The 12,039-nt window shown below is 52.6% G+C and overlaps 1 protein-coding gene across 3 annotated transcripts in view; it reads right to left on the bottom strand.

Annotated features, from left to right (window-relative positions):
• HM13 (histocompatibility minor 13) overlaps nt 1-12,039 on the bottom strand; it is a 38,951-nt gene that overhangs the window by 12,346 nt on the left and 14,566 nt on the right. For all 3 annotated transcript variants that reach the window (XR_011472123.1, XM_070420097.1, XM_070420098.1), the window contains exons 3-8: nt 11,781-11,863; nt 6,445-6,533; nt 4,123-4,208; nt 3,898-4,023; nt 3,150-3,207; nt 117-200 (exon numbers count right to left, since the gene is read on the bottom strand). Coding sequence is in view for 2 of the 3 variants with exons in the window: in XM_070420097.1 (XP_070276198.1) it covers nt 117-200; nt 3,150-3,207; nt 3,898-4,023; nt 4,123-4,208; nt 6,445-6,533; nt 11,781-11,863 (526 nt within the window). In the remaining variant the exon portion in view is untranslated. The remainder of the gene's footprint in view (nt 1-116; nt 201-3,149; nt 3,208-3,897; nt 4,024-4,122; nt 4,209-6,444; nt 6,534-11,780; nt 11,864-12,039) is intronic.

The raw sequence follows: 12,039 nt of genomic DNA, 5'->3' as shown, positions 1-12,039 counted from the left end.
CCTTCACCAAGCCCTGGGCTGAATCACCTTTCCCCTCTTTCCCACTGGGGAAGGCTGTCTGTTTCACAGTATTCCTCCCTGATCCAGGGAGCCCTCCCCAACCCCCGCCTGGTCACCTGGGATGACGATGTCGCCGAGTCCCAGCATGGCGAAGTTGTTTGCTTCGAGGCCCCTCTCCAGCAGATCCTGGGGAAACACCACTGTAGGGGAGGCAGGGAGGCGAGGCGTTGGTGCTAGCCCAGCTCACTGACTCCTAGCCCACCTCTGCTGTAGGAAGCTCACACACCTGCATTCTGGGTTGGGGGTGGGGGGTGGAGGGGGTGGGGACGAGAGGATGCTGACGGGCTGATGGGCAATGTCTTCACCTGAGACCACAGCTGGTCAGAGCAGGGAAGACTCTAGGATCATCTGGTCAAAGGCTTAATGCCCTCATGGATTACACAGCAATGGAACCCTTGGTTAAATGGGACTGACCCTAAGCCAAGAAGATAAAAGAGCCCACACAGTGCTGAGATGTGATAGGCTTTCCGTCTCACTACGACAGGGCAGTGGCAGTGGGATTTTTGTTCTAAAGCAGGGGAACCTGGGCTCTAGGCTCTTACTGCATCTGCTGAGGGAGAAAAGGTCACACGCCTACACATTCTTTGCTGAAAGCCTCTCACTCAGAAATCCCTCTGTGGGCTTTTCTGGATAAATAGATTGAGACACCCCCCCTCCCCCCATGTCCAGTTATGGCTAGAGGCGGCTGTAACTGGATTTTATCCTCAGGGCCTTGACAGCAGAGCAGTTAGGTGTGAGCTTCAGGGTCAGAATCCTGGCTCTGATGTGTGACTTTGCACAGGTGACCTAACGGCTCTCTGCCTTAGTTTTCTCACCTGTGAAATGGGTGTGACAACAGAACTGAGTCCATAGGTTTGTGGGGAGAATTGGATGATTGGCACATTGTTAACTGCTACCTCATGCCTTCTTTACTAACCCAGTCCCGACTTTGGGTGGGGCAACCTTTCCAGGTGATGGATCAAGTGTGCTGTAAGGCTAAGATGAGCAGGACAATCCTGGTCCTTGAATTCCTGACTTCCCTTGCTGCTGAGGGAGGCAGGGGTGGGGGCCGGGAGGTCAAATGACCCAGCTCTGGGCAATGATCTATAGGCAGAGGCACGCTGGGGGTTGGGGTAAGCTTGTGCTCCCCTAATAAACGTAGACGACCTTCCCTCCCTGCGGACTTCTTCCTGCTTTGAACGCAGTTACGATGATGTACAGATTTCCCCATTCAATCTCTCAGTCCTGGTACCATCCAATTCTGAGTGGCAGATGTGGAAACCAGGGCCCACAGAGGAGCAGTCTCTTCCCTAAGGTCTCACAGCGAGCAGCTGTCAGAGCTGGGATTCAAGTCCAGGCAGCCTGACTTCAGCATATGTGCAGGCAACCCTCTGCGATACCGCCTCTGAGCGCCGCTCCCAGCAGAAGAGGAGCCGGCCTTCCCCAGCCAGAAAACCAGACTCTAAGCACCAGAGACCAAATAGGACAGCCGTACGTACCCTTGCTCGACTGTCATATTTCCCCTACTGAGAAGTCCAAGTCCCTGGCATGATATCCTTGCCTTCCCCAAATCTGGCCCCTTTCCTGCTGCTCCCCTAACTCATCACACTCGCTCCCAGGGCCCTCCACGCAGTTCCTGTCTCCAGCCCTTCGCGGAAGCTGTGCTCATCAATCTTGCGCATGCCCACACTGCCCCTGTATGCTTGGTAAAGGCACATTCCTCCTTCATGACGCAGGAAATCTTTCCCCGACACTTTGGCTGGTTCATCCATCAAAGCATGTGGGGAACGTCTCTGGGGAACTGTCCCCACCGGACACCCTTGGTTCTGGAAGGCTGCTAACTAAAATACCTCAGGAGAGCAGTGGCCTGTCCCCCTGACCCTCCACCTCCCCAGCAGGAGTGCCTGGCTCAGGGGCCAGGGCAGGCTCCATACATTTACTCAAGCTAAAGCTGGGAGACACTGGTTTTCCTCGGGTCCCTGAGCTGGGACCAGGGCATTGAGGAGCCGTGTGTGGCCATGATTCCCTCTCTGGCTCATGGAGATGTCCTGTCTGCAGTAGTGCAGAATGAGACTGTGGGAAAGACAGCTCTTAACTGACTCTCTGAGGCCGACTTCACTCTGACTGCCGAGCCAATGCTTCCCATGGAGCCCACTCACTGCTCATGCCTTCCCAACGGCACCCTCCCCTTCACCTGCTGTCATGCCTGGTGCAGCCCCCAGTGTGGGTCTCCTGACCCCAGAGGTGACTCTTGAGCAGTCTAAGGCTTAACCTCTAAGCTAACCATGCTTTCTCTCATCCCCCTTGCTGACGACTGGTCTGGATTTGGGCCTGTGACCCAACTCTGGCCAGTGAAATATAAGGGAAGCTGCAGGGCAGATGTGGGGAAAACATTCCTCTTTGATGAAAGAGAGACAAAATTCCCCCCTTCTGCCTCTGCACATGGCTGTGTGTGGGATCCACACTGGGAACTGTGGCAGCCACCTTGGGACCATGAAGGGATGAGCTTAAGGGACAGGCGGGCATGCTGAGAATGGTGGGGTGGGAGGACTGAAGTCACCTGGCTCTTGGCGACTCCACCGGGGTCATTAACCCAACCCCGAGACGCTCTACCACTGGGCTTGCTATAGTGTGCATTACAAAATGTCCACATTGTTTAACGATGCTTGTAGCTGGATTTTCTAATATTTATAAATGATGGATACAGGAAGAACACGACCAGGCAGTGTGAGACACATGGGAGATGGTGCCCAATTGCTGGCATTAAAGGGATCAGTGAGGAGCTGCAGGTCTCTGGAGTGCCCCTGCGTGCCCGCCACATGTGCGTGAGACCCCTCTCCATGCTTGCTTCCATTCCAGCCCACCCCACAGCACACTGCACTGTGAGCAAGTGGCTAGAGGCCAGGGCTTGGGCAGAGGTGGCTGGGTGTGAACACGGCCAGATGAACCAATGAAGACAAGGAAAGGAGGTTGGAAACGCAGGAGAGCTTGGAGGAAGACCAGGTGTGTGGGGAGAGCTAACGGACAGGAATGACCAGAACAGGGACCACAGGGGGAAGGGCCACTCGGGTGGGGGCAAAGGGGCTCCCCATGTGGGGGTGGTCACTTACATTTTATTGGTGCTTCAAAGGACCTGGCCACTGTCACCATTACATTGGTGCCAAATACCTAGAAGGAGAAGAAAGGCGCCTAGAAGGGGGTGGGGGCCGGGAGGGACAGAATGGCTGACCTCGGAGCCTTGATGTCCTGCAGAGATCTGCAGGGAGAGGGCAGGGAGCTGGGAGGGGCTCCAGAGCAGATGTGAAGTTGAGCAGGTGGCCCCCGAAACTGGCCCTGGGGACACTTCAGGGGACTCCTGGTTCTGGGCAATTCAAAGGTGTCGGAAAAGGGCCTCTGACGTCCCTGGCCAGGCACCCTGTTTGTCTAGGGCTCTGCCCTTCCAAGAGATGCCCCTGCAGTCTCACCCACTTAAGAGAAGAGGCTGCCTGAGGCTGGAGAGAGGGCACCTGCATGAGGCTGCCCACGACCCCACAGCAATGCCTCTCGGTGTGAGTGTGGCAGGTCTCAGCCCAGGGCTGTGTAGCCAGAGCGCTCAGTCAACAGCAGCCTGTGCTTCACACATCAGTGCCCGTGCCAGGCCCACTGATCAGCATTAACTACCCCTGCCAGGGCCACCGTGAGAAAGAGACGAGGTGGGCTGCAGGCACCGGGCACAGGGGGGACCTGCTCTCTCCTCTGTCATGGATGAAGGCAGCTGAGCCCAGAGGGACCTTCGCTGGGGCGACTTCCAGGCCACACTGCTGCCCTCCGTCAGATGACCGCTGCCAGGCCAGAGGAGGGGAGCAGGGAGAGGCTTACCCAGAAGATATCGTAGATGAAGAGGCCGCCTAGCAGGATGCAGCCGGTGCTGACGTTGTTCAGGTGCAGGAGCTCCACCCCGTTAAGGGAGAAGGCCAAGCCGAAGAGGTTGTTGGCAATCCAGTGCTGGGGGGAGGTGGGAGTGAGACCGGTTCGTGTGCCTCCGTCCCATCCAGTGCTGCCCCTGCCCCCCCACGAACCTCATTTCAGGCCCTGGCTACTTACTTTCCTCAGCAGGTACCAGACGCCAACGATGCTGCTCAGGCCCAGGCACACCAGGTCCTTGGTGTCAAACTCATAATTGATGATCTCTGGGCAGAGAGGCCGGGTAAGTCCACTCCCCGGGGGCGGGGCTGCCCCTCCCACCTGTCAGCCCCTGGACGGAGGAGGGCATGGCTGTGGGCACTGTCAGAGGCTCAAGGGAGCCACCCCCAGTCTCTCCATTTTCCTAGAGGGGGGAATGGAGGCTCAGAGAGAACACAGGCCTGGCCTGGTGCGGGGTCAATGGGAGGTGGCCGGAAGCACAGTTCTACACTTGTAGGTGGGTGACCCTGGGGGAGGCCGTTCCCTTTCTGAGCTTGTTTCCTTATCTGTAAAATGAGGATCACATCACCTCCCTGATAGGCTGCTGTGGGGAGCAAGTGAGAGGGCCCTTACGAAGCTCCCAGCACGGTGCCTGGCACACAGTGGGAGGCCAATCAATGCCAGCTGCCACAAGCCCAGGTCTTTAGCAAGGTCCCCGTTCCTTCAGGAACCTTTCTATTTTGCCGCCAAAGGAATCAGGAAGGTTGCTGGCAGCCCTACATCACTGGCAGAGGAGGAAGAAAGTAAGAGATGGCGCCTGGAGAAAAAGCAAGAGGGAGTCCCCGAGTCGGCTCCTGTGGGGAACCCTGTGGCAGAGGCAGTCTCCTCACTTCCAAGTTTCCTCACAAGGAAGCCCAGGGCCACAGAGCACAGCCCCTGGTCCAGATTTCAGAGGGTAGGAGGCTGCTGCTGGGCCCATTTCCGCTTTTCCCCTGATGATTTTTAATAATTTTTTTTTCCTTTTTTTCTTAAATATATTTTATTGAATTTTTTTACAGAGAAGAAGAGAGAGGGACAGAGAGCTAGAAACATCGATGAGAGAGATCGATCAGCTGCCTCCTGCACAGCCCCCAGTAGGGATGTGCCCGCAACCCAGGTACATGCCCCTGACCGGAATCGAACCCAGGACCCTTGAGTCCGCAGGCCGATGCTCTATCCACTGAGCCAAACCGGTTCGGCTCCCCTGATGATTTTTATCTGGACACGCGGCCAACCAGCTCCTGGCCACAGTGTCCAGCTTCCCCTGTTGCTAAATGGGGCTGTGGTACAGCTGCCTCCCCTTCCATCTGGTGGGCCTGAGGAGTGACGGAGCACCATCCAAGGCCCAGGGTCATGGCATGAGGCAGAGCAAGATACAGATAGCGCCTGGGACCCCGAAGACTCTGGTGCAAGCTTAGCCTTTTTTAAAAAATTTTTTTTAAATCAACAGATGCACTAGGGATTCAAGAAAGTCACATAAAATTGCTGTTCTTTAGAAACAAGGTAGAATGTGCTAGGCTCCAGTAAGAGAGTGCGACATTCACAGACTCAGACTTTTACGAGAAACCCCTTCCGTTTGGTCAAGCCATTGTAATCCTGTTACAACATTCGAACCTACAACCTAACTAATCCCCAAAACCCAGGCTTCCCCCAATTCCCTGTAGTTTTCACTTTCTTTTTAAAAAATGTTTTATTGATTTTTTTCTTTTCTTTTTTTTTTAATAGAGAGAGGAAAGGAGAGGGAGAGAAAGACAGAAACATCGATTGGTAGGCTCTGGCTGCCTCCCACATGCTCCCTGACAGGAGATCAAACCTGCAACCTGGGTATGCGCCCTGACCAGGAGTCCAACTGGCAGCCCTTCGGGGCATGGATGACAATCAATCAACCAGCCGCTCTGGCCAGGCCATAGTTTTCACGTTTTATGAAGCCGTGGAGCCCTGGACAGTGCGGCTCGGTTGGCTGAGCGTCATCCCACGCACCAAGTCCTGGTCAGGGCACATGCTCAGGTTCGGGTTTGACTCTGGCTGGGGCTTGTGGGAGGCAACCAATTGATATTTCTCTCTCTTTGTCTCCTTTCCTTTCTCTCTTAGGAAAAAAAAGCCATAGAATCTCCCTTTCAAATCTTAGGTAGGAAAGTAATCCTACTAAAAACAGCTACAATAGCCAACTTGTACTGAGTGCTTACTCCAGCCAGGCAGCATGCTGAATGCTTTCCACTCATCACCTACTTGCCTCCTAACAACATACCTAAGTGGGAGGTAATAGATCTCTTTTATTTTACAGATGAAAAAACCCAACAAAACACCCAAGGCTCAGAGAGGTAAAGGTGCTCATCCAGAGTCCCCCAGGCAGGCGGTGGCAGAGCTGGGCTGTGAACACAGGCAGTGTGACCCAGAGCCCACCTTCTCCATCACTCGCTCTATCCAAGAGCCCCAACATCAGAGAGACTCAGGGGAGCGGAGGAGGAAGCGGGCAGCACTGACCTTCCTTGTTCTCCCCGGAGCCCTGCGTGAAGAGCAGCTGGTACTGTCGATTTGGGAAGTTGGCTGGAAAAAACTTACTCATGAAGGGGCTGGAAGAAAAGACAAAGCAGATTGGCAAACAGAGCCCCCGGGGGCACCCACAGACCCAACCACCCCAATTAAGCCTCCATGCACAGCTGTGGTCTCCAGCAGCCTCACAGCGGTCCCGACAGGCAGGTGTTACTGTGCCCATTTTACACATTTGGAAATCGAGGCCCTCAGAGGGTAAGTGACTGCCCAGGGTCACACAGGGAGTCAGTCTCTGAGCTGAGATGTGAACCTCGGGCTCTGGTGCTTCCATACTGCCTCTAGGTTATCACCCAAGAAACACAAAGCAGCCGACTTGCATGTAAAATGCAGTTTTAAGGAGAGCAATGGATCTCAAAGTCTGGTCCGTGCACCACCTGTATGAGAGTCCCTTGTCAAGAACGCATATTCCTGAACTCCCTTTCCAACCTAAGTTAGGTGACCTGATGGTCACCCCACTCCCTTGACTTGTGAGGCCTGAGATTTTTATGAACTCGTTGGACTCCATCAGCCAGACAAATCACAGCCCCATGGGTGGAAATACCCTCACATTAACCCAGCATGGGGTTGGCCCCTTCTCTTGTAATCCAGCATACTCTGCTTCCTGGCCAGGCAGGGAACAGACACTTGCTTTTCTGGATTACCTACGGAGCAAGATTAGCTAGCACACTGGGCTTCTGTGTGCAGCCTGGAGCGGCTACAAGCTTGGGGGGCTCAGCCCCGAAGCCTAACCTGCCACACACCAGCTGTGTGTGGGGATACTACCATCTGTGTGAGGTGTTGCTGTGAAGACAGGAGAGAGGGCAGGGAGAAGCTAGGCCAGCAGTGCATCTACAGTTGGAATGTAAGAACTGTGAGTTTCCCTCATCAGGAGCTTGTCTGGACTCTGAGCTCGAAAGCATTTGGCAATGCCAGATAGACTGACATGACTAATGAGGTGGGCAAATCCAGAACAGTGTTCCCAATGGCAGGTAAATGGAGGCAGGCCAAGAGGTAACTAGGGCACAGTGGTAAAGGCAGGGGAAAGGGGCTTGGAGAAAGATGTGGCATTAAGGATCTCTGGGCTCAGTTTCCCCACTTGTCAAACAGCCAATCCCTCCCAGTCTGCAAGGCTGTGCATGATGAGATGTGGCAGGCCCAAGGATGGAGTCGGGAGTGGGCTTCCACAGCGGGCTCTGAGGAGGTGGAGGCGGAAGCTGGGATGAGTGAGGATGATTCAGCTCAGTTTGCTGAACCACTTCTGGGAAAGTCTAAAGCCAGAGTGTATGTGTGGAGGCAGAGAGAAGGCCCAAGGAACTAAGCCCTTCACTCCAGCCTGGCCTCGTCCTTAGAAGCTTGATGCTCGCCTTCTCAACCAGCGGAGAGTAGCAGTTGAGAACATGGACTCTGGAGGCAGACTTCCTGGGTTCAAATCCCAGCTCTGCCACTTATTAGCTGTGTGACTTTAGGAAAGTTACTTAATTGCTCTGTGCAACAGTTTCCTCACTTGGAACACTACAATGTCCTCCTCATAGTCGCCTGGTGCCAAGAGGCTGCTGGCAAATGCTTGCTTGAAGGCCTTCAAATGCAGACTATTGTTCCAGGCAGATATTTTTTTCTGGTCCTTGATGGCCCACATCAAAGCTAAAGGTCACTGCTTCCTGTTGGGAAACCACATCCGGCTGCCCTCTCCCCTGGGGGTGGAAGGCACAGGACAGAGAAACTGGTGACATGGCCTCCTCTTCCTAGAGTGGCGAAGTTTGGCTTTCTGACTCCTTTTTTCCTCTAAAGGTGAGCTGGGGAATGAGCTCACAGGTGATAAAAAAAAAGTCGAGGTTCCTTGGCAGACAGGATTTTGGCATGGGCTCGAGTCTCAGTGATTGTGCAAGGTAAAGGCAGGCTACAGGCCCTGCCTTCCCCAAAACCCTAACCTGCGGTTTCTTCCGAGGATTGAGGTGGGCCAGGAAATGGTGGTGGAGATGGAAGGAATCTCACAAGCCTTGGGGCTGAGAGGCTCGGGCTCAGGTCTTACAACCTTTCAGCAGGTCTCCTCTGCCAATCCTCAGGGGCCGCAGGCCCCCTGGGAGAGGGTGGCTGGCCAACCCCCTCTTTAAGTTCTCTCTTCTCCCTTTCATTCATCCCAGTTTCTCATCCACATCACATTTTTCAGAGAACAGCTTTGGCCCTATATGGTGAGAACACCCCTTCTGCCCATGGCTATCCACTGTTATTGTATTATTAAAAATTTTTTTTTTGCCTGGCCGGTGTTGTTCAGTGGTTGAGTGTCGACCCACGAACCAGGGGGTCATGGTTCAATTCTTGGTCAGTGCACATATCCAGGTTTCAGATTCGACCCCCAGTAGGGGGTGTGCAGAAGGCAGCTGATCGATGATTCTCTCTAATCACTGATGTTTCTCTCTCTCTCCCTCTCTCAGTTCCTCTCTCTGAAATAAAAAAACCACACGTCTTTACAAAATTAAAAATAATTAATATGAGAGAGAGAGGAAAGGAGGGAGAAAAATATCGAGTGTTGTTCCACTCATCCTTGCATTCATTGGTTGACTCCTGCATGCACCCCAATCAGGGATCAAACCTGCAACCCTGGCACCTCAGGGCTGATACTTTAATCAACTGAGCCACCTGGCCAGGGCTTCACTGTTTTTATAAATTCTAATCTTCCCAGGTCAAACTCTGTGCTCTAAATTTTATCAAGAAAACGATTCTTCTTTATATATTGATTGATTTTAGAGAGATGAAGGGAGAGGGATAGAGAGACAGAAACATTGATGAGAGAGAAACATCGATAGGCTGCCTCCTGCAAACCGCCCACTGAAGATCGAGCCTGCAACCCGGATATATGCCCTGACCAGGAATCCAACCCTGCCCTCCTGATTCATGGGCCAACGCTCAACCATTGGACCACACTGGCTGGGCAAGAAAATGGTTCTTCCGATAATTTGTAGTCACTCACAAATGTTACCATGTGCAGTTTTAGCTGCTGTTGGTCCTATTTTCTGTTGATAATTTTTATCAGTAAAAATTATGAATTTGTTAAAAGGTAGACAGACAAAAAGGTAGTTGGACAACTGCTTCTTAGATAATCCAGGACAAATTTGGGACCATTTTCCTCAGTTATTGTTCAAAAGGGTAAAAATGATACAGGTTCAAAATATTCTATTTGAGCAGTTGGATGGAGCTCTCTTGCAGGGTTATTGAAATAAAAGTGAAATAATCAATGCCTCAACACATGGCCTACCAGTGGCTTTCAAAATATATTGTGTTCTCTCACTCTGTGATGGTGGTTGGGCTGTGGGGAGGGGTGGGGGTTTCAAGCTATTCAAAGATGGTGAGAACTGGAGCTGGAATGGGGTTTACAGTGGGTAAGAGGCTAATCAGGACGGGTCCCAGTGTCTGGAAGTGACTTCCTGGATCCCACCCCACCCGTGGTCTACCAGGAAGGGAGGTCTGTCTTTGAGGAAGAATAACTGGGTTTGCCACTATCTTGCTAGGGTCAAATTACAGAGGTGTCTTGGATTCCATAGGATGGAGGCTGGAGTAGAATCCTCCCAAGCTGCCTAGACAAGATTTTGTGGGTGAAGGTAGGTGGAGTTGAAAACACTGAACTCAGTTAAAAGACCAGAGTTCAAGCCCCTGCCAGTGTGGCTCAGTTGGAGGAGCATCGTCCTGTGCACCGAAAGGTCGCTGGTTCGATTCCCTGTCAGGGCACATACCCAGGTTTCAGGTTCCATCCTGGTTGGGGTGTGTGTGGAAGGCAACCGATTTTTCTTACATTGGTGTTTCTCTCTCTCCCTCTCTCTTTAAAATCAACGAAAACATTAAAAAAAATAAAAAAAGACCAGAGTTCAAGTTCCAGCTGTGATCATGGGCCAGCGCTCACTCGTGGTGGGTTAGCACTGTGCTCTAGGCAGGTTACAGATTTGTAACATGCTAGATCTGCCCCTACCAGGAGGTACCTGGAGGATCTCCATCTTGAAGGTGAAAAGCTGGTGCTCAGAGAGCTGGGGTAGTTTACACAAATTATGGAGCCTGCAGGGCCAGGCCATCTGCCTCTTGAGCTCACACTCTTGACTAACACTGTTCTGCCAACGTGCCTAGAGGAATGGGGCCAAACTCACCTTGGCTTTCAATGTCCTTGTGAGCAGATCCTTCTCTTTTTTTCTAGATTCTCTCCGACTGCTCTGGGAAGATTCTGACTCCCCCTCACCATGCACAGACCTTGCAGCTCCTGGCCTCTCCCTCCTTCACCCCTCTGCTGGGTTTCCTACCTTCCTAGCTGAGTTCACTACCACTTCCAGGGGCCAAATGTGAACAGACGGGGAGGCTCTCATAGTTGGGCGGGGGGCACACTCCCACGTGGTGAGAGCGCGAGGACTGCCCAATGTTTACAATGCACAGAGAACTGGCCTGTCCAAAATGCCCACAGCAGCCCCCGCGGGTCACTGTCCAGGTCCTTCATCACCAGTGAACTGACACCAGCATGCGGTAATCTAAGCAGTGACAGTGGGAAGAGGATGGGCTCTGGGGCCACACAGACCGGGCTTTGAATCTTGTCTCTGCTGGTTATCAGCTGTGTGATCTTATCAAATTTGTTAACCTCTTTGAGCTTTAGTTTCCAAATTAACACAGGATTAAAAGCAAAAGCTAACCTTATAAGGTTTTCTGGCAGGTTAGCGGTTATTGAGCACAGTAAGTGCTCAGTAACAGATCCTGTGATAAAAGCTTTCCACACGACCCATGAAGAAGGGTACTGGTATTTTCCTTCACATTCAGGTGAGGAAATTGAGGCCAGGGAGATTAAGTGACTTGCCCAAAGTCACAGGGATATTAAGTGGCAGAGTCTGGATTCAAAGTCAGGTAGTCAAATTCCAGAGCCGCACTCCTACCTTCTCACTACACCGCCCGCTCTCATGAAATAAGATCATGTGTGAGGCGCCTTGCATAGTGCTTGGCGCAGGGGCTCTAACAGCTGCAGGGACACTGCTATTACTCGGCTCAGTACTGTGACAAGTAAAATGACATTACTGCTCACAAATACTACTTTCCCAGCAACCGGGACACTCTTATCACTCCTTGTAAGGAAACTGTGGCCTAGAGAGGTTACGGTTCTTGTCCTAGGTCTCCCACGGGGTCACACGGGGAAAGATTCCCTTGGGTCTCTCAGCCAGGATTCAAACCTGGCTCTGAATGATGCCAAAGGTCAAGTTCTCATCCAGGAGCCTGTACTGGCTCCTGAAAAAGACGCTCCAAAGACTGCAGAGATGCCTTCTGACCTGATGGTGTGGGACAGGGCCAGGATTCCAAGCACGAAGAAATACATGGACAGCAAGAGGTTGATGTACTCCTGGGAGAATATCTGAGGCGGAAATACAAAGAGAAACAGAAAGTCAGGGTTGCCGGCGGCTGGCCGGAAACTGGAGTCCGCACTTCTCTTCTGAAGGCTGGTCACACCCCTCTGGAGTTGAGGCACAGCGTCAGCGAGAATCTGACAGCGTAGGGGACCGTTTAGTTTCTGTGGCCATCGGGGGAAAA

Source organism: Myotis yumanensis, unplaced genomic scaffold, assembly GCF_028538775.1.
Source record: "Myotis yumanensis isolate MYYU_CA2020_CCGP unplaced genomic scaffold, mMyoYum1.0.hap1 SCAF_7, whole genome shotgun sequence".
Taxonomy (NCBI): Eukaryota; Metazoa; Chordata; class Mammalia; order Chiroptera; family Vespertilionidae; genus Myotis; species Myotis yumanensis.
Note: the sequence above shows the minus strand (reverse complement) of the source record. Positions and strands in the feature narration are given on the sequence as shown.